The sequence below is a fragment of the Ciconia boyciana genome, chromosome 2, assembly GCF_034638445.1.
Source record: "Ciconia boyciana chromosome 2, ASM3463844v1, whole genome shotgun sequence".
In the NCBI taxonomy this organism is placed as follows: Eukaryota; Metazoa; Chordata; class Aves; order Ciconiiformes; family Ciconiidae; genus Ciconia; species Ciconia boyciana.
The window spans coordinates 110,331,557-110,352,809 of record NC_132935.1 but is presented as its reverse complement, the minus strand read 5'-3'; the positions used below and the strand labels follow the sequence as shown (position 1 = coordinate 110,352,809).

The 21,253-nt window shown below is 38.6% G+C and overlaps 1 protein-coding gene across 4 annotated transcripts in view; it reads left to right on the top strand.

The window, feature by feature from the left end:
• The window catches only part of TGFBR1 (transforming growth factor beta receptor 1), a 34,613-nt gene extending 15,660 nt beyond the window's left edge, over positions 1 to 18,953 (top strand). For 2 of the 4 annotated variants that reach the window (XM_072853505.1, XM_072853506.1), the window contains exons 5-9: positions 5,797 to 5,964; positions 6,675 to 6,831; positions 13,100 to 13,224; positions 13,894 to 14,024; positions 16,317 to 18,953. In XM_072853505.1, coding sequence (XP_072709606.1) covers positions 5,797 to 5,964; positions 6,675 to 6,831; positions 13,100 to 13,224; positions 13,894 to 14,024; positions 16,317 to 16,442 — 707 coding nt within the window. In that variant the 3' untranslated portion in view covers positions 16,443 to 18,953. Of the gene's footprint in view, positions 1 to 5,796; positions 5,965 to 6,674; positions 6,832 to 9,646; positions 9,736 to 13,099; positions 13,225 to 13,893; positions 14,025 to 14,548; positions 14,722 to 16,316 lie in introns of those variants that run through there. The other 2 variants (XR_012041103.1, XR_012041104.1) reach the window with 2 other exon arrangements.
• Positions 18,954 to 21,253: the final 2,300 nt, after the last annotated feature.

Genomic DNA, 21,253 nt, shown 5'->3' with positions numbered 1-21,253 from the left:
GACTTGGTCATCTTTAGGTTCCTTATAATATAAGTGATATAAAATTGTTTCTGGTTTCTATTGTTAACATGCTGTACATACAAAGAAACAATCCTTAGTTGATAGGTCATGCCATATTTGAGGCTTTAGGGCAAGGCTCTTCTGTTTTCTTGAGAACTAGTTGGTAATTGGTTTATGAAAAAAGGATAAAAATATGTTTTGAAAATGCTACTATTCTTGACTCTGTTTTCTAACAGTATTGCTGTCTGAGCAGATGTGGAAAGCTGGATTATTTTTTTTAACCCACCAATGCAGAATTCTCAGTATAACCTTCTGCATTCTCTCAGTGAGCAGATATGTACACACCATTCTTTCTCTGGAATAAGCATTCAGAAGTCCTGAATATTGAAGGAGGTTAATACATAAACTCTTGTTTAGAATACTTTAGGCCACCTGTATCCCATTAAATGGGAGAAAATAGAGGCACCATTACAGGGGTAATTCTTCCAGTTTAGCAGGTGTGCAATCATGGTACTCTAAAAGGAGCAAGTGTGCCCCTTTCATGGAGCACACAACATGAAAGCAAACAACATGGCTTTAGAGACCAATGGCTTAAAAACACCTTTTAACAGTCTTTCATTGTAGATGCTGGTGCTAACTGATAAATGCTTATTAGGTGCCAGGTGTGAGATGAAGTATTGGTTCACAGCAATAATAGCTGTGAAGTATTTGCATCCATTTCTCCATAGGGCAGACTGAATGCATTCTGGAGTTACTACAGTGTAGCTGGAATGCACAAAGTCATTAGACTGTAAGAATCTGACTATGTGTCTGAGTCCTTGCAAAGATGAGTACAGATATATAGCAGTACAAGGAATTACCTGTGCAGTCCCAGTTCAGTGCTTACTGAAAGCTTCAGTGGTATATGGAGAAGAATTCTCAGGAGTAGGTTCTTGTGTATCCTTCATGAATGCTGAGGACTCGTATCTCCTGACATGTGGTTTGTGGTGTAAATATGGGCCAGTGTCATGCTACAGTTCTCGCTACTAGTAAAGGCATTAATTAGGGGTCTCCTCTTAACGCAACTGCATATTTTTCACAACTGCTGGGGAACATCTGGCTGGTCATTGTAGTTGTAGAATTGGGGGGGTGCCTTCAGGTAGAAGGGTGCATGTATAGATTCGAAAGTGTTTACAGGTGCAGATAGGTCAGCTAAGTCAGTGGCGTTCAGCTCAGATGGTGGAGTCATAAAGCTTGTGACTGAACTACTGTCCTCAGTCTGTGTTCTGCTACACTGTTTAGACATTCCATGTGCCTTAATGGCACACTTTCCTCTTCCTCCTCTACTTCCCCACAGCTGTATGGTGTTCAGAAGGGTACAGGAGCTGGTCCAATCCGTCTGCTTTCCCATCCCAAAATTTACTAGGAAATAGGTGCTGCTGTTAAGCCAGCTTGAGGGCTGAGAAGCAATGAATTATTTTTAACTGCAGTTGTGTTCTGTCTAGCTAGCATGTTTGTGTTCTGGGTAGCTCTTTACTTAGCCAGGAGTATATGCTAACTTTCAGATATTGCTAGGTTAGGGAAATTACTTCCCAGGCCATGTGTTGCATTGTTTTGAACCACCTAAACAGATAGTTTGGGGTTTGGGTGGGTTTTTCTGTTTTGTTCTTTCTAACCTAGATACTTAATTGTAAAGTGTATGAGGGACTATTATCTGCACTATTCTACTAGCAGAAGAGCAGTGGCAGCAACCTCCATTTACAGTACTAAAGGTTTCCCTGGATTAGTGGTCTGTAACCATAACTGTAGTCCTGTTACAAGTAGGGTGAAGTCTTGTACTGCACACTTTATGCACTAAAATACTTTGGCCTCTCCATTCCTTCCCCTTAATTGAAAGCTGCACTTCCCTAGGTGAAAGTTTTGTTCAGTCAGACTACCTTACATGGTAAGTAGATCCCCAAGAATGATGTTAGGCAATATGCTGCAGAGAAATGAGCAGAATTCCTTCCTCTTAAGAAAAGTAATATTTGAACTGTTTATTCTTTTTGAAGCTCTGGCTTTAGCCTGAGAAGAAGGATTTTGACTGGAAGATCTTGCTAATCTACACAGCTCAAGTGCTTTTAATCAGTTTAATCAGATGACTATCTCAATGTGATAGAGTCAAGCTGTTTCACTAACAAAATATTGGTCCTCTTCCAGCCACGGACAAAAGTGTTTTCCCCGACATCTCCCTGAATATCTCATTTTTAAAGAGTTTTCTAGTTATAGATCCCATCTGTATCTGATCTTTTCACTGCTTTTTCCTCGTTGTTTTTTTTCTGTTACATTATCTGCATGCCAAAAAAGACTAATGCATCCCACTCTCTGCTTTGAAACACTTTACTACATGACACTAGAGAACACATGCAATTAGGCAGTTTCTGTAACTTCTTTTAAACATTCAACTTGGAACATAAGTCTGCGGTTCAAAACTCTAGTACCAAGCAATACTGTCACACCTTAAAACCTAGTATTTGGTTTAAAAACAAGCATGTGCCAAGTCCAAATTTTTGTTTTGCTAGTACCAACATGAAAAAAGCATTTTTCATTTAAGTGAATTCAGTCAATTGAAGTTTAATTGAAACTTGATTATATATATGTTTTCTCAAACGGTCTTCTAACAACAAATCTGAAAGCTTCTTTACTCAGAATTTCAGATTTTTAGAACTGCAAAGGAAAAACCTTTTCCTTCTGAGTAATTTTGATGGTCTAAAATACTTTCAGGTTTCTTGCAAACAGATGAAATAACCATAATTAATCTCTTAAATAGGTTTCCAAGAACATATGTAAATTTTTCTAATGTTCTTGAACATTCTGAAATTGCTTGAGATTCTTGATCATGGTGTGTATATGAACTAAATTAGGTCACCTTCTCATGGAAGGCTGTGCTACTGTATGTAATTACTACTGAGTGTAATTACTTTTTCTTACCTGATAACGGAAATCCTGTGATTGAAAGCTTCATGGTAGATGCTGTTTACTGTGAAGCCAAAAATACTCAGGGTCAGGTTAATTATTACCAAGTAATAATTAACTACTGTCAACAACATAAGAACACTGAAGTTCATCATAACATGTGTTCTCCTTAGATCACTAAACGAATATGTAGCTTGTCAAATATAGCAAGGTAAAGACAATGTAGTAGGTCCCATCTAATAGCTGGACACTGTACTTATTGCTACATTTCAGCTTGTCTGTAATTAATATTATTCATGTAAGCTTGGATGTAACACTGTCCCTTCTTAAAATCTGGTTGGAAGGCCACAAATATGACATACAATAGGAAAGAATCATGGCTCCTTTCAGAATGGATAGTAAGCCCAGCTTTATATTTTCTCCTTTGGAAGGAAGGTAAAAACAGACTGAATATTCAAGACTTGCAGGTAATAAATAAGATAAAACTGAAGTAGAAGGGACTGTAATCAGCAGCATATTATCCTCTTACGTGAGCACCTAGAGTTAAGAGGGGAGATCTGTTGAAACCCAATAGGTCTGGTAGACTACTTAAAATTAGATTACTAATTTACCTGCTTATTGTTGTCTAGTTTAGACACCTGTTGAGGTATCCCATTCATAAGAAACAGGAGAAGAAATCAAATACAGGATCAAGCAATGAGCGTATATAGTGTTAATGCCTAGGAGAGGATTATTTTGGGCAAGGTAGGGTCATAACTGGTGAAGCAGTAGAACAAAACTGAGTTAAGAGAATATTCTGAACTAATTAAGTTAGTTTATTTTGAACTTCTACAGCTTTTTGGAGCTCTTTGTATTTATTTGAGAGCACCTTTTATATGCCTGTGAACACATACCTGTTTCTAATGGTTCAGTAAAGCTGGTTCAGTGAAGCTGATACTGTTGGATTGACTTTTCAGAGACCATAATTCTCTTTGGAAAAAGTCACATTTAATAGTATGCTGAGTTCTATGAGTTCTTGCTTGGATATGCAAAGTAGCAAAAGAAGGAGCAGTCCTAACTATAAAATAATTGAAGATATTTAAAAAAAAAATCTTTAATTTCCTTTTTTCTTTTTTAAAAAACAAAGCGTAGGAGTCGCTTCTGCGGGCATATTATAAGAAGCTTCCCACTGCAATAGCAGCTTTCTAACAGTCTTTTACAGATTAGAGCATTTGACTGCTTTCTTTTGCCTGTCTAAATTAACAACTTAGTTGAGACTATTCTGTGAATGTAGCAAGGCGGAATTCTCTTTCCATTATGAGAATTGTTTGAATGTAGATTAGACTTTTATTCCCCTACTCTGAAGCATTTGGTGGCTTTCTAATGTGGGGGGTTTTTAAATTATTTTTAATGGCGTCACTGGCATCCCTAGAAACATCCAAGTAGAAGGGATGCTTGAAAGTTTTCCCACCCCCACCCAAGTGCTTATTTAAGATATGCACAGGTACTTTTATAAAGGTAGTTTCTGTCAATCTGTAGATCAGGTATTTTGTGCCTTAGACTTTTTCTGGGCCAAGTGTGTTCTTTGAGGGGAGTGGAAGAAGAGGGTAAGGAAATGTAAGAACCTCCTATTTGGAAACAAAAATTTTTTCGTATGTTTATGATGAGAACTAACTTCTGAATCTTAACTTCTCTCCTTCCTGTTCTTCACATTTAGTTTTTGAAAAGAACTAAAGATTTCTCACTTGTTCTTAGGGAATAGTGGCTGTATAATTCAGGATAGAAGGAAGTCCAAGTGAAATCTTTTATGGGATAATTAGTCTTTTAAAGAGATGAAAGACTCTTCTACAAAATCTACAGAAGTAGCTAGCTATAAAAACACTTCTCACATCTGCCACATGCGAGTTGCTTTTAGAATAAAACAAAGTTGGAAAACCTATTTGGTGGCAGGATTGTTCTTGGTATATTTCTACTTCTTGGGTCAAAAAAGCCCCCTGTTGTCCCCCTCTTGATTTGAATTCCTTTAATAGTCTTCTCTCTTCACTTCATTGGCTTAAACTTAAAGGTATTTTGTGTCCACTAGTTTAATAATGTGAACGATTTAGTTCTTACCTGTCACTTGTATGCTTTGGGATATCTGCAGATGTATTATGGCCTGTCTTGTTCTTCATAGTTCAGTGAAAAATCATATAACAAACTGCTTTTCTCATAATCGGTGTTTTTCATTCTCTTTACCCTTGTGCATCCTGGAAACCTCAATTTTGACCAGCAACTTAGAGGTCACCAGAGGTGGGATTTGACTTTGTTTTTGAAGTAATGTGTCCAATTGCTGCTTGCAAGCTTTTACTCCAGGAGGAAAAATCCCCCAGCTGCTCGTAACTCTGGAAACTGTCTCCCAGGCTGAGGCTGGATAGGTTATGGGAAGACTGAAGGAGTTATGGGGCAAAGCTTGAAAGACATCTTTTTCTTTTTATGCGTAGCCTGGACAATATTGTACTAGACTGATAGTGACACAATTGGTTTTGCATCATGCATTCAGCACTGTTCTCCCCAAGCAGAAAAGTTGCGGGAAGGTAGGGCCTGGCTAATACCCTGAATAGTTCACCTCGGAATCATAGTGACATCGGCTTTCTATGGTTTGTCTTTTAGTTTAAATAAAAGAATACTCACTAAGCTGTTCAGAAAGTCTTGCATGGTAGTCCCAGCCCTTACAGAGGCATTTAAATGTTACAGGGGTAGAAGTAAAGATTTAAGAGTCTAGTTGGCTGAGGTTACTTGCAAGACATAATTTGTACTTCATAAGTATTGTATAAAAGTGGTGTACGTGGTTTGCTTGTCTTTTGTGTGTGTGTGTGTGGTATTCATGCCAGTGTTATTTTGCAGACAATGGTACATGGACTCAGCTGTGGTTGGTGTCAGACTATCATGAGCATGGATCACTCTTTGATTACCTGAACAGGTATACAGTAACAGTGGAAGGAATGATAAAACTAGCTTTGTCCACTGCCAGTGGTCTTGCTCATCTTCACATGGAAATTGTTGGCACGCAAGGTAATCTTACAACTATTCAGCCTGTCATGTGGATAATACTGGATTTTTTAAAAATTATACATACGTAGCTCTTTCTGCTATAATTATCTTCTTAATTAGAACATTCAACCTTTTCAGGGTGTAGTTGCTTTGCACGCAGCTACTTACTTATGTGATCAGAAGGCAACTGAACTCAGCACAGATGCCCAAGTTAATCCCTTGTGGAGCTGAGTGAATTGAAAAATATCTGTTTGGGACCTGTGATAATTTCTGAACTAAAAGAACTTCTTAATTTGGAAGGGGGTTTTTTTACCTTCCTTTCTATGGTATATCCAGGTTTTGTGATGTAACAATCCTTCCTGCAAAACACCTATTAAAAGGCTCTAAGTAATGGTGCCTGTAGTATCTTCTTAAATTTGATTTGAGACAGCACTATGGGTGTATTTGCAGAGATATTAGAAACATTTTTGTGGCAAGCAGTATGTGTATGCAATAAATACTTGCAGGAAGAGCGAAAGGAGCAGTAGAGTGGACTAATATAGTAGACATTTAAGGCATTTTTCTGGACAGCCAGCCAGTCTACAATGAATTATTTCAGGAGTTACCCTGATGCACATAAAGCAGCAGAACTGGAAGGAATTCTGTAACTTCAAACAAAATCTGCACCAGGCTTAGAATAATAGCAATTGTCTCTCCTACAATGTGTTACTTCTATTTTTTTTCCCTTACAGGCAAACCAGCGATTGCCCACAGAGATTTGAAATCAAAAAATATATTGGTAAAAAAGAATGGAACATGCTGCATTGCAGACCTGGGATTGGCAGTTAGGCACGATTCAGCTACAGACACAATTGATATTGCCCCAAATCACAGAGTGGGAACAAAAAGGTAAAATCATTAACATGATGTGTCAGGAGACTTTTATAATTAAATGCTTTGTTTTTTCTTGTCCCATGTAGAAGATTTTTGTGGGTACATACACAAGCAGCAGGAAAATGTAAATAATGGCAGGTAGAGTTCCTAGGCACTTCCTTGCTAGCTGATAATTTAGTTAGACAGTAGGTGCTTAAAAAGCATGTTGAATCTTGGCATCTATTACTAGCATGTGTAAAATACCGAAAACTTGCAAAATATTGTAGGGCGCAAGTATTTTTAAAACAATTAGGAGACTTCATGAATGACAGTTTTAGAGACTTCACTGCTGTATCTTTATTCTTGTTGCCTTGTGTTGCATGGAAATGTTGCTTGCAGCCCAATCTGGAGTGTAAGACAGGATATTGACAGTGAAAGTAAAAAGCTGAATTTTTTTCAGTGTGAAGCCTATGTGGTAGAACACACAAGGTGCAGAGTCTTGGATGCGGGCTTTCACGGGATCATATTTTTGAGAGAAATATGAAAACTTAAAACAGCAGTCATTTTTGTCATCTAATGCATAAATAGAATTATGAATGGATGAGTCGGTATACTCCCGTTCTTTTAAAGGCCTACTTCTGAATTTGGAAATACAGATTTTCTTGTTCTCAAAAGAACTCAGAGCTGTTTAACCCCATCAACAAAAATGCAATTAAACTTAATGGCTGTACTTTATCATTGCTGGATCTCCAGACAATAATAACTGGAAGCTGTTCTGAAGAGAAGATTAATTTCCTTTAGTAATCTGTGCAGCTGTACGGCATAGAGATAGCAGCACTAACAGTGAACCACAGCAACAGAGTTGTGTGATGTGGACAACTTTTTGTCCTTTTGATGCCTATAAGTTCAGTGGTATGTCAAACTGAAGTTTGTATGCCTGTCACGGAAAAATGTGTGGAAGCCCAGTGGTTCAGGGCTGTACATGATTAACTTCAGCATATGCCTTGGCAGTGTTGGAGAAAATTATGTGTTGATGTTGCCCCATCTCCAATGCATACATAAAAATTTTTTTATATATATATCTCTTTAGTGAGTGATACTGGGGGAGGGGGGTTTGACTGGGGTTATACAGTGAACTAGAATGCCCCTTTAGCTGTGGCTTTTTGGAAGAATAAAAACCTTTTTTTTAAGGCTCAGTGAACAAAATCTTTCAGAACATGTACTGAAAATGTGTTTTACTGACAATTATATCGCTGAAGTTATTTTGTTCTAAAGCTGTGCTGTACTAGTCCTTTGCCAACTTTAAAAATACCACGCAAATGGTCAGATGGGATTTATTTTCTTGAAAGTACTGGTACTGAAGTACGAAGTACTGGGCATTATTCCTTCTCAAAGTCTCCAGTAATCATTGGTAGTAAAACAGGAAACTACTTAGAAATTTGTCATTGCAAACTTAGCTGCGTGCAGGGCACGTACCACGTGACTTTCTACTACACCTGCATGCAAAGAAAAATGATGTGCAAATCGGTTACTTTCTTTAGTCTAGTCTTTGGAGAAAGCATCCTTTCAGATGTGTCTGTAGATCCCACTTACAAGATCTCTTCTTGCATAGGCTCTATTAAATTGCTTGTTCATCTGCCTTATGCTTCTTCACAAGGCTAAACCTGTAGTAACTCTTGCTTGCTGCAGTGGGCAGCAGCAGGACTAAGTCTGTTTCCCACTTTAAAGACATTAGTCACTTCTATCTCTCTGAAAATTGTTCATTCTCATAGAGGGCTTGGTCCCCTCTTCCTCCCTCTTGTGCATTCTTAGGTAAGTAACTCTGCACCTCTGGTTAATTTTTCATAATAAAGTTCAGATCTTACTTGTTCAATGACAATTTTAACTCTCATTGATTGCCACTGCTGATACCTCTTCTGCACATGGAAGCTCTGTGTGCAAGTTCAGGGAGATTTGACTAAGTTTGTATTTTTCTAATGATTGTTGTAATGTATGGTATAGGGAGCAAGCAAGACTCACTCTTGGGTGAGTGACCTAGGTGCTGAGTCAGACTGATGATCCTTCTCTTTGAGTGAATGAATCTTTATTTCTTTTCTGTTCAGAGGCTTAGCTTTACCAGAGAGTGTGAACTGTGCTTTCAGAGCTCAGCCTGCAGCATAAAGCAGGGAATGTGAGCTTTAAACTGAGAAGGAAATAGAATCCCTCTCACTCCAAGACAAGTAAAAAAAAAAAAAAGGCTAAGTCCCTTTTTGTTTTTTTTTTTTTTTGAGAAATGTGGCCCAGCTGTTACTTTTGGTAGTTGAAATAGGCTGTGTTTAAAAGAAGTTTGACTGATAATTCCACCTTAACATGCGTGCTTTTCTGCAGTTTACCTAAACCCAATATGAGCAGAATTCTAGCTATACTTGTGGAGAACAGGCTTGGTGAAGGGAGGTGTCACACTCAACATGTTGTGTATGGGTCCTGTTTGACACCAAGTTCCTTATGTTGTACAAGAAATTTAGGCAACTAATACAGAGCTTTTGGACTAAAAAGGGTGGGGGGAAGAGGTCAGCAGGCACCTAAAGTTTGGCAAGACCATGCTCAACATAATTTGTAAACTTCTTTGTAGACTTAGCCTTTCATTCTTGGAGGGTACTGAGCTGCAGACCTTGTTCAGAAGGTCAGAGTTAGGTTCTGGAGAGACCTACTCTACATAGACTAAACTACTATTTCTAACAAGCAATGCATTTCCAATATATAAGCTGACAAGGAGATGCATGTTTCTCTCCCTTTTGTCTGATAGCCATGAAACGGCTAATCTGCTAACCGCACTAGATGACCTACTTGCCTTTCGCCTCTCTTGTTCCAGCAATAATCTCTCAGGCTTTTTGCGCAGTCAGTCACCATTCTGTGTTATGGAAGCCAAAGCCAATCTAAATGCATTGATGGAGGATCATGGTAAGAGGTCAATTTGCCAATAAATTCAATGGAAGTCACATTTGGGGAGGGGGGGGGGATTTTTTTCTTTTGAGGGTATGAATTCAGCTCCATTGCCACATTCAGGCCTCTTATGGTCTTTCCTGTTAAAACCCTTGTCTCAGTTTCTGTAAATCATCCCAAGGACAATTTACTTTACTACTTGTATAAGTGATTCTGGCTGACAGTCTTGCAACATGGTTGGGGTTTTTGGTTTGGTGTTTTTCCAGCTCCATCACTCTTCTCACCACTATGTGATCTTAAGATAGGTCAAATACTCTTTTTCTTCTAGACCCAAAGGTGATCACTATACTGTCAAGTGCATGAAGTGGCTTAAGAAGGTTATCCAATAATGCAAAATCCTTAGAAAGCATTAAAAACACTCACCACAATCTTGCATTCTTGATGAAAAAAATATTGATATAAGTGGCCCAGAATAATTAGAGCCTTCTCCATATCAAGTATTGTGACATAAGTAAACTTAAGACTCTGCTTCCATTCAATAAATACTGTCAAAATAAACCTTACATTCCTCTCTAGACAGGTGTCCTCTGCTTGTGCTGTGTTTATCACTTGTGGTGAGTTTACATGCCTGTACAGTGCTTAAAAGAACTCTCATGTCAGCCACCCTTGGTGAAGTTCTGGACTACTGGTTGCATTTTTGCTCTTTTGTTGATAGCCCTTGCTTCCTTGTACGTACGTAATTTCCAGGAGACACAGTAGTGCTGAGAGAGTTCTGAAAGATCTGATAGTCCTGAAATTTATTTTTAGTGTGTCTTGTATTCTGCCTACCATCTCTGGTACTAGGAAAAGAAAATCCTAGTATTATGTTGATTAAATGAAATTGTGCATAGGCTTCTGTGGCTGTTCCAGAGGTTGAGCTATTGCCTGACACTGTATTCCACTCCAGTAATCTATGTGTGTTCCTTTTTTACCAGTTAACTGTGCTCTCCAAAGCCCTGGTGTCATTGTTTGCCTGCTTAATTAATATGTCAGCTTGAGATTGACAGGGCAGTGATGTGGAGAAACACACTGAACTCTGCTAAACATTACATATTGGATTTAGGTGCCAGAGCTATACCAGATTGAGAGAGCAATACTATAACTGATGTTGACTGATGCAGCAAATACCATTCATTCTTTCCAGCAGCCAGCAGGGATGCTGCTGTCAGTAACTCTCACAATGTGGTCCACACTGACGTTTTGCTTGACGTTCCCACATTAGGCCTAGTCACTAAACAAGGTAACAATCACTTGGATGCCATGACCAGTTTTCAGTCCTTGTTTGTCAGTTGAAAGTCTGTCACAGATTTTTCTATTGCGGGAAATGTTGATAAAGTAAACTTTTCTTGTGACCACAGTTGTTAAGGTATAACCCAAATAGGATTTACTATTAAAAAAAAAAAGCCTGACATGGTTTATGATGGGACTTACAGACTGTATGATGAAGAATCAGTTACTACAATGGTAGGGAGCCTTTGTTCCCAAGGAATCCTTAACAGTGCTGCTTCTTTAACCAGCCCTTCATGTCTGTTCCCTCTCTAGTCTTGCTAGGGGATGTTATAAGTGGCTACTATATATTGGCAGATTGCAGGATCTGAGGCTTCTTCCTGCCTGGCCTCAGGAGCCCAGCCTGGCGTGTCTAGAGGGCTGGGGTTCTGTCCATCCCAGGCCCATGGATGTGACTGCTGCTTTCTTACTTTGGATTCAACCAGCAGTGAGGCTGGGCCTACACAGACATGTACAGTACTAACAGGGCTGATTACACAGATTGCTATGCACCATGTGCTGTCTTCAACACCCACATAAAACACTGTCAAAACTTGTATAAAATGTAAGTATAGACAGCTGATCAGGATTGAACTTCATTAGTGAAAGCACACACACCCTTCTGTAGCCTCACAAGCCCATGCATGTTTATGAATCCCTCAACTATCAGTACAACTCTTGGTGTGTCTAATGCCCCCTTCTGTGCTCCACAGGTCTCCTACTCACCAGCTGGGCTGGTGAGTAGCAAACAGATGCATGTGTTTGTATATGGATTCCCTTGAATGTCAGCACAGGCCCTCCCCCTGTCAAACATCCCTGCCTGGGCCACCTGTTTGCTGGCTAGACCAGCTTGAAGTTTGCTAGTGAATTAAACCTACGCACACTTGCAACGCATATCAGGTTTGGGGGAAATACAGGTTTGGTGGGCTTCTGGCCCACCCCAGCAGCTGGCACCCAGACGTATAGACCTTATGACCTGTGATTCCCACCACAATTGCTGGTGCTGAGAGGCCCTTACTCTGCTTCTCTCATCCCCGTTCTCCCCAGTAGCTGGTACCTGTAAGCACGTGACTGTGAAGCCTATGACCCATGGTCCTACTTCAGTGGCTGAAGCAGAGACCCTCATTTGTTCCAGTTGCTGGCACTAGGGGTGCCTTCACCCACTCCCTGACTGCAGTTACTGGCCCAGAATTCATTCACACTGGTCCCCCCACAGTAGCTCTGGACACATGCTCCTAAGACCTGTGGGCATGTGCTCCTAGGATCCGCAGTTCCCCTTCCAGCTGCTGATGCTGAGACCCTCCTCTCCAGTTGCTGGCACCCCAGGCCCAAGGGCAACTTCATCCCTTGTCTGTATCTAGTTGCTAGCCCTGAATTCACTCATGCCTGCCTCCAGTTGCTGGCACGTAGTCCTTAGAGCACATGTGCGTGTGGGGTTGAGAGTGAGATTACATAGAAAGATAGTTAGGATTTAATAAGAAGATAGGACACACTGCAGTGAGCAGGTGCAGGGCTTGGTCAGACAAGTGTAGTGACTGGCAGCTGGCCCCTTTGATATCCTTTTCTATCTATTGCCCCACTTTTGTTCCTCCCAGTTACGCTTCTCCTAAACATTCCTTGATAAGCATTGCATAGTCCCACAGGCCTCCCTTGAAGCCTCCCCACAGTCTTCGTGTTCCTCTTGTTTCCCACTTATTAGCAGTTACAAGTCCAGACTGGCCCTCTCTAAAGCTATGCCTGGAGTTTCTTAATAGCCCATCAATTAGCAACTGGAGACTTTTGGTCTTTGTCACTGTCTCTGTTATCCCATGTCTATCAGGTTTATGGCTCTATTTGTTTATCGTTTCACATTTTATTTATTCCCCCTATTCATTTGCTTGTTCCTCTCAGTTTACTTATCCCCTTTGCACTGAAAGGTCTTTGATTGGATAACCTCAATGAAACAGATTTTCCTTTGCCTCCTTTTCCACATAAATGTTTAAATTTGGTTTTGAGCTGATGAGTAGCACTGAACTTTCTCTGTAGTAAGTATTTATGAAATTAAATGTTTTCTTCTTTTTTTTTTAATTGCAAATAGGTACATGGCACCTGAAGTTCTAGATGATTCCATAAATATGAAACATTTTGAGTCATTCAAACGAGCAGACATCTATGCAATGGGATTAGTGTTTTGGGAAATAGCTCGGCGATGTTCAATCGGTGGTATGTGGCAATCTTTACAAAATTGGACATACTAAGGAATTATAAGTACTTACAGACCTGAATAAGTTTGAGTAAACAGTTTGCTCTAAAAACAGTGCAAGTTAATAGCCAGTACATCTCGGACTTTCTAACTGTTAATCCTGTAAATGATGACTGGTTTATTCAATCTCTTTGTAAATTGATGAACCATACCTGTTAAAGAAAACAGGAAATATCCTTGTCTATATTAATTTCTTTTTTCTAAAACCTTTACATAGAGGCGGGAAAAGGGTGAATTTAAATGTCCTTGAGAGCAAGGGGCAAACACCACAAGTCAGGGATAGCTAGTGTTCAGATAACATCCATACCTTATTTAAAATAAAACATGCTATTATAAATCATGTTTCCAAGAAGCGTATCTTTAGTATAGCATATGAAAGATTTGACATAGCTTCCATCTTTTCAAATATATAAATTTCAAAATTAAAAATTTTTCAAGGGTAATGTAAACACTCCTAAGGTGTGGTTAAGGATTTTTTTATTATTATTATTTGTCAGTCACTGTAATGTAATTTTCAAAAATGAAAACCAAAAAAGAAAATGGTAGGGTACTGATAAGGAACACAGTAAAAAGTGAAGAATATGTAATTTAGTGTTAGCTAAAATAAAGCTATTTTCAACCTGTTACAGGGATCCACGAAGATTACCAGTTGCCATACTATGACCTCGTTCCTTCAGATCCTTCTGTTGAAGAAATGAGGAAGGTTGTGTGTGAACAGAAGTTAAGGCCCAATATTCCAAACAGATGGCAGAGCTGTGAGGTATTAACTAACCTTGCTAAAGCTGCTTTAATGGACACTGTTTTCATTTATTTCAATTGCTTTTATTGATTTCAGTGGCTTAAAAACTGTGCTTGTTGTTGAAGGGAGAAGGGTTAATTCTAGAACTTAATTTCATTCTGATCATTGTGGCTTTTTTGAATGTCATTGATCCTTGGTGATACATTAACATTTAATGTAATTTCACAAAAAATAATAGCTAACCCTGTGTGGAGGATTCTAGGATCCCTTCCTGTGAAGCATAGGTGACGCAAATGTAAATTAAAGCTAGTCTAAATTATATTATACAGGAAGCATCATTGCAGATAAATTGTGCAACTGGGGGTTGTACTGCGTCTGGCTGGGATTGAGTTAACTTTTTTCATAGTAGCCTGTATGGTGCTGTGTTTTGGATTTGTGACCAAAACAGTTTCATAGCACACGACGTTTTAGCTATTGCTGAACAGTGCTTACACAGCTTCAAGGCTTTCTCCGTTTCTCACTCTCTCCCCCCTACTGCTGAGTAGGCTGGGGGTGGACAAGAGGCTGAGAGGGAACACAACTGGGACAGCTGACCCAAATTGATCAGAGGGATATTCCATACCATGCAACGTCATGCTCAGCAATAAAACTGGAGGAGGGAGGAGTTTTCCAGGGGTTGCTGTTGCTCAGGGACCAGCTGGGCATCGGTCGGATGGTGGTAAACAATTGTTTTTGTATCACTTGTTTTTCTTTGTTTTCACTTGGTTTTCCCTCTTTGCCTATTAAACTGTCTTTATCTCAACCCACAAGTTTTCTCACTTTTGCCCTCCTGATTCTCTCCCTCATCCTACTGCGGGGGAGTGAGCGAATGGCTCTGTGGGGCTTAGCTGCCTACCAGGGTTAACCCACAACAGGGGTAGTAAAGATACATGAGCTAATCAGGCCTGCGCCAATTGGTTTGTAACTAGGATGGTTATCTCTTTCAAGAAGTGGAGTTGCTAGTTTCAGCTCAGTACTCTGCCAGCACAGCAGTACTGCTTGTTGGGACACAAATGGTATCTTCAACAGTGCTGTGCTGCCACATGTGAATGTTCACTTGGAACTAACTCAATCGGGGTCTTTGCCCTATCATTGTGTAGTAAAGGAGTATCCTACAGACTGACCACAATAGTAAATGCCTCTAGGAATTTTCATCCAAAACTGTGGTGGCCTTAGTACTCTGTGTGCCTCAGAATTTGTACTGTATGCACTTACTGAAAGATGAACACAGTTATTAGGAAGCTGAGACTCTAGTAAGCCAAAGACTTAGAACTGAAGTGTGCATGTAGTGACCATTCCTGACCATGCCTCTGTAGAAGTGCTTACCTGATGCTGGGATGAATTGATTATGCTGGTAGTGACTGCATAGGCAGTAGAATGCACAGCAATGAGCTCTTGCCTTTCCAGCCAATTTTGTTCATATTGCTTGCTCTAGGAACCCAACTAGGGCTAGAACCAATGCTTTCTGATTCAGAGCTTAGGATAATAGCTGCGGTAGGCTACAGTAGGAGTAAGAGATTGATGAGATATGATGTACTTTAGATGGAAGAGGGAATTGGGTTGTGGCATGTGTGAAGTGAATACATGGGTGAAGGCCTGAGATGGGGCAAGAGAACACAGGTAGGAGAGGAAGGCAATGATATGCACTGACAGACTGTAGAGTCATGTTTTAAATGCTGCCATTCCAATACTGCAAACTTACTTAGCGGCTCAATGTAATACAGCTTTGAGTGTAAAATCTTGGAATGTAGAGCTATTACTTTATTTCATCTTCAGTTTTTATGTTATTTGCATTGTTACTTGTGTAGTAGCATTCACAGATTTCAAAGAATGGCTGTTTGAAGCATAAAAAGACTCCAGAAATTTTCAGAGTCATTACAGAGCTTCAATTTGAGGAAGACAGCTGATAAACTTCTGAATTGCTATACATTGAACTAACTCCTTAACTGGAGATACAATAAAAAAGTGTATTTTTGTCTAATGAGAAAATTCAGAAAACAGTTACAGACAAGCTACTAATTTTTCATTAAAATACTTTTGCGTGGGCTGAAATTCTACTGAAAAACACTAGTTCTGCTCTACAGTATTTTAAAGAATTATATTTTTATGTAAATAAAGTAAGTATTCGAGGGTTTTTTGTACAACACACTCTTCCATGCAGCTGTAGTACTAGTGACAGACTTCAGAAATGTATGAAGAGGCTAGGGCAGAACAGAGGTTACAGGGGCTACATCGGAACAGCAGTACATATAATTACTTGTGTTTCCTTTGCAGGCATTACGAGTAATGGCAAAAATTATGCGGGAATGCTGGTATGCCAACGGAGCTGCTAGGCTAACAGCTTTGCGCATTAAGAAAACATTATCGCAACTTAGTCAACAGGAGGGGATAAAGATGTAATCCTGGATTTGCTACCGAAGAATACTGTAAAAAATCCATATCTGCACCAGAGTGGCGTGTTAAGAAGGTTAATTGTTCTACCTCATTGGGGGAACAGAAGGATATTGCTGCCTTTTAGTACTTCATAGGAACGTCACTTACTAGGATTTTTGTGGACGTGCTAAACAATTGTGTTGGGTCCTTTCTGTGCACTATGAACCTCTTTCCCAGGTTACTTACAAAACATTGGTGTAGTTAGTTTTATTTTTATTAACCTATAATTTTTTTATTTGGAAAGTTGATAGCTGGTCTTAACTTTTAGTTAACTGTGCTAAAAATAGGAGGTCACTTTTAAAATGGAACTGGTTCACTATATTGTTCCAGAGTACATTGATGGCTCTTTAAGCAACTTTATTCCTGGCTGGTACATTGACTATTCTGAACCACTGTCATGGTTCTTTGATTCAGATTGTGAATGTCCTGTTGGAGTATACTTTGCCAGCTATTAAGGTAGTATATCTTTTGGACTTTTACATTGATTTGCAAATTGACCTCATTCAGTTGTGGGAACATAATTTATGCAACTATACTTTATACATGATTACTGGGGTTTTTCCACTTTTTCAGAACATTACATTGCCTTCAAAATAGATTGTATTATACCAGTAAGTGCCGCTTTTGAGTCTTTTAATGCAAAGCAGTAGGAGTGTACAAAGCCTATGGTACTTTTGGTTTCAAAAATACAAGTTAAAAATCAACTGTTCCTTTGCCTAGCTAAGATCTAATTCACACTCGTTTCAGCAAGTGAGTACATAATTTGTGGAATACCTTCAACTTTACCAAAACCTGGCTCTCCAAACCACTGTAGGAGTTTTAAATAGAGTAAGCTAGTTAATTCACTGTCATATTTTGTAATTGTCAAGTCATGAGTCATAATTATATATAAGATTTTTTTTATCAAGTGGTACTTCTAAAATGCTTGAAGTACCTATCTACTTCAGAAAAGTAGCAAGAGAAGTAAGATGTTCTTAAGGGAGATTTTGCTCCATTAAATGAAATATGAAAAGCATATTTTCTGTGCAGTTCTGCAGAGTCTTAAGGCTCAAAGAACAATATTTGCAATTAAATGAGGATTAAGTGCACCTGTAATTAGGGAGAGGTTATTTGGGCTTTTTACTAGAAAGTTCAAAGCTGCTTATAAATTTTATGTGCATATATTTTGTGTGTGCCTCATACACAGAAAGTGGTGAGCTGCAGAAAGTGGTGAGCTGCAAGTCTTTGGATACAAATACCAGAGGATTCCAGCAATCCTCTTCATAGTTACAAGAACAAAGCTTATGGTGGCTTGTGTTGTCATAAGAGCACAGAAGAATATGCATGGCTTTAGTCAAGATTTGCCTGAGATTTTAAGGATATCACAAGATTTTCACAAACTCGTTTAGAAATTGAATTGCTTCCTGCCCAAATGTACAACTTCTGGAGGGGACTGGGGGAATTAATATGGAAAATTCTCTTTAAAAAAACTACTGTTACCAGGATATTTTTTTTAATTGCAGTTTTAGGAAGAGTCTGGTTGACCTTTGGTTACATTAATATCCAAAACGCTCGGTAGTATGTCAGTATGTAAATACGCCTGGTAATTAATATGCCACCTAACCTCCTACTGTCCAGAACACATCAGTATCCATCCTATTATGCAACACACACAGCAACCTTAAGTCTGCTTCCTTTTCATTCTTCAGTGTACAGTCCGCCGAGTTTTTCACAAAGCTAGTATCAGTGGCAGGGTGGTTGCTAACAGAAGCATAGTTGAGATTGTGTTCTGTGGTCTGGGTCATATGGTAGTTAAGGCAGTAAGAAGGATGGGTCCTCGTAAGAAGAGGCTATATAGGTGATGTAAGACTTAGCCAAGATAAGCCTTAGCACTTCGCTAACTCTTGTGTATTTCCAAATTCTTAGTGCTTGCTTGGAGATAGGTTTAAATGATGTGGGAATTACAGACCTTCAGAGGTTGAACTGCAAATAATGAAATGCTTTATTCAACCACCTTTATGAATGAGTTTACTCATACTGGAAGGTGGCATCCAGGAGAAGAGGAAAAAATAAGAGAAGTTCTTAGAAAACAATTGGGTTTAAACGTATGTACAGCTGTCATGCTTATGTTTGGCATTATCTTTCCAGTCAGGCTTATGTGCTTCAGGCCTCTATCAATCAAAGCTGGATCAAAAATTACTTCATGTAGGTATTTTAAATAAACTATGCCTCTGTGGTGCACAGCTGTCCATTTGCACAGTTTTTCAATTATGACTGTTCTAAAAAAATGATTGAATATAACTAAACTCCCAAGTCTATCTACTTGGCATGCCTCTCTAACAAGTTCTATGTATCTAGACAGATATTTAAAGAAAACAGGCCAGCATCAAAGTAGAACTTACTATAACTCCATACTAATTTCAAAGGCTTCCTATTTAAACAATTTGTTAACTTCGTTAAATTTTGAGGTTTTTATAGGCATAACCAGATGTTTACCATCGATACAAATGGTATAGTTCATACTTTAGAATCATCAGGCTACTGGCATGCTTCAGATCTTTATAGTAATCTTGATGGTAACATGAGAAAGCTTCCAATATAGTTCATCAAATAATTTCATTAGTGGCTTTTTTTAGCACCTACAAAACCTTATCACCATAACATTTAGTTTCCTGAAGTATAAGGAGCAGTTCTGTTGCATTTAAAAGAGAATCTATGGCAGCTGAACAGCATCATGGCATGCAGATTATTCAGTCAGCTGTACAGTGGTTTGTTACATCTGTCTCATCTCATCCAACTACTAGTCTTCATTCTCCTGAATTGCTAGCAACTATTACATTGTTTTAATTTTTCACTTTGTAATAGAAGCTTGCAAAAACAAAGCGCAGGAAGGATGCTTGATACAGTGTGTGACGTTAGGAACGTTATTTTGGGCCAACCTTATTATTCATATTGGAATGCAGAACAGGAAAATTCTGAATAGAGCTGTATATATCCTCAGTTCTGACACCACAACTTCAAGCTTTGTTCTTCTTTTCCATTATATAAACTGAACACCTTTTACAAAGGCTGTGTCTGTATATATTATGTAACTTTAAATGTTACCTGTGTAAGATCATATCTTATATATATGGACACAGGTACACATAAGTATTTTTTAAATTGAGATTGTAATATCACCAGATCTGCTCTTGGAAATCCAGGGGGACCAAAATATTTTTAGCATTCAAAATATTAATTTTGTATCATTTCAAGTATATACCAAAACAGTTTCTGATGAATACTGATGCAAATGTTTATTGTAAATATTACATACATTATACATTCACTTAAGTTTTGTGGATTTAATCAATTGGACATTTTAGTAGCATTGAAGCCTCAGTTTGGTTTACAGACTTCTGACCAGGTGGATATGGACATGGAGAATAAGGAGCATTGGAAATGGTCTGATGCTGAAAAGCCCGAAACGTTGGTTTTGGAATGCTGGAATTCTTCAGGGACCTTCCAACCTTAAAAGCTGGAATTCTGGGATGTTTCTCAAGCTGACTTTCCAAGTATGACACACTGTCACCCTCCAATGGTTCCACTTGTAATCCTAAGAAAGACTTTGTATATAGGTAAAGACATTGGGTTTGACTGTATGGGGACATGAAGGTGTCAAATGAAATAAGAGGCTATTTTATTTTTTTTCAGTAATGGTTCTGAGTGTGATTGCCATGAAATTCACCTTTTAGTTAGTTCCTCGTTTGTATTGTGCCATTGAAACGATTGCAAGGTGTTAATCATTTTGTGGGTTTTGTTTTTTTTTTTTCTTTAAAAAAAAAAAAAAAACTTCACCGTATCAGTTGCTTTAAACTCAAATTACCTCTTAAAAGACCAAGGTACATTTACCTCATGTATATAATGTTTAATATTTTTCAGAACATTCTCCAGGTTTGCAGTTACATGTTTCTAGAAATATGGGTATTACTAAATTTACAACTTCAGCGGTACTAAATGTATTATCCGGTCCCCAAAACACTTTAATTTTTTGTATTTTATTGTATTAGCAAGTTTGCTGCTTTGTCACTGTAGCACCTGCCCTTACATAGCTGTGTGGATACTGCCTTGTAAATTTTACTTTTTGGATGATTTGAGGATCCTGTACAGATGAGTGTCACTTTTTTAAACCTTACAAAATTGTGCATTTCCCTTACATTTCTGAAAATATGTATTGTATTTGTAGAGTATACATTTCAATGGATTGTAAATAGGACAGTAGAAGAGTGGATGCTTATGTTAAGTGCTAACACTACAGTAGAGAGATTAAAGCAGTGAAAATAACTTTTTTCAAAATGCATGAGTTGTCTTTCAGATGAAAAAGTTGCAGGTAGGTATGGGTTTGGGTGTGATGTTCTTACCTGGCAAAATGTGGGTTTACTGTGAATTCCTTGCCTCAGAAGGAATTTCTGCTGGTATAAAAATGATAAAGGGGTTTGCTAGTGCCAAGGCAATCCACCTCATGTATGCTATACAGATAATGATAAAGTGCCTGATCTTCCTTATGTCCTACAATAATGTTTGAATAAGTACCTTCCTGGTGTTTCTGATCTGTTGGACAAAATAACTAATGACAAAGTGTTCCCTTTCTCCATTTATATTTACGTAGAAGTAACAGAGCTGCTGAGGATTTCAGACTGCTTAAACAGCTGACCTCAGTGCATCACAGAACAGCAAGTAAAATCAGCTTGTGTTGGAGTGGATTGTTTCTGTGCAAAACTCAACTTTAGGCTGCTGTTACATTTCTGAAGGAAGGTGAA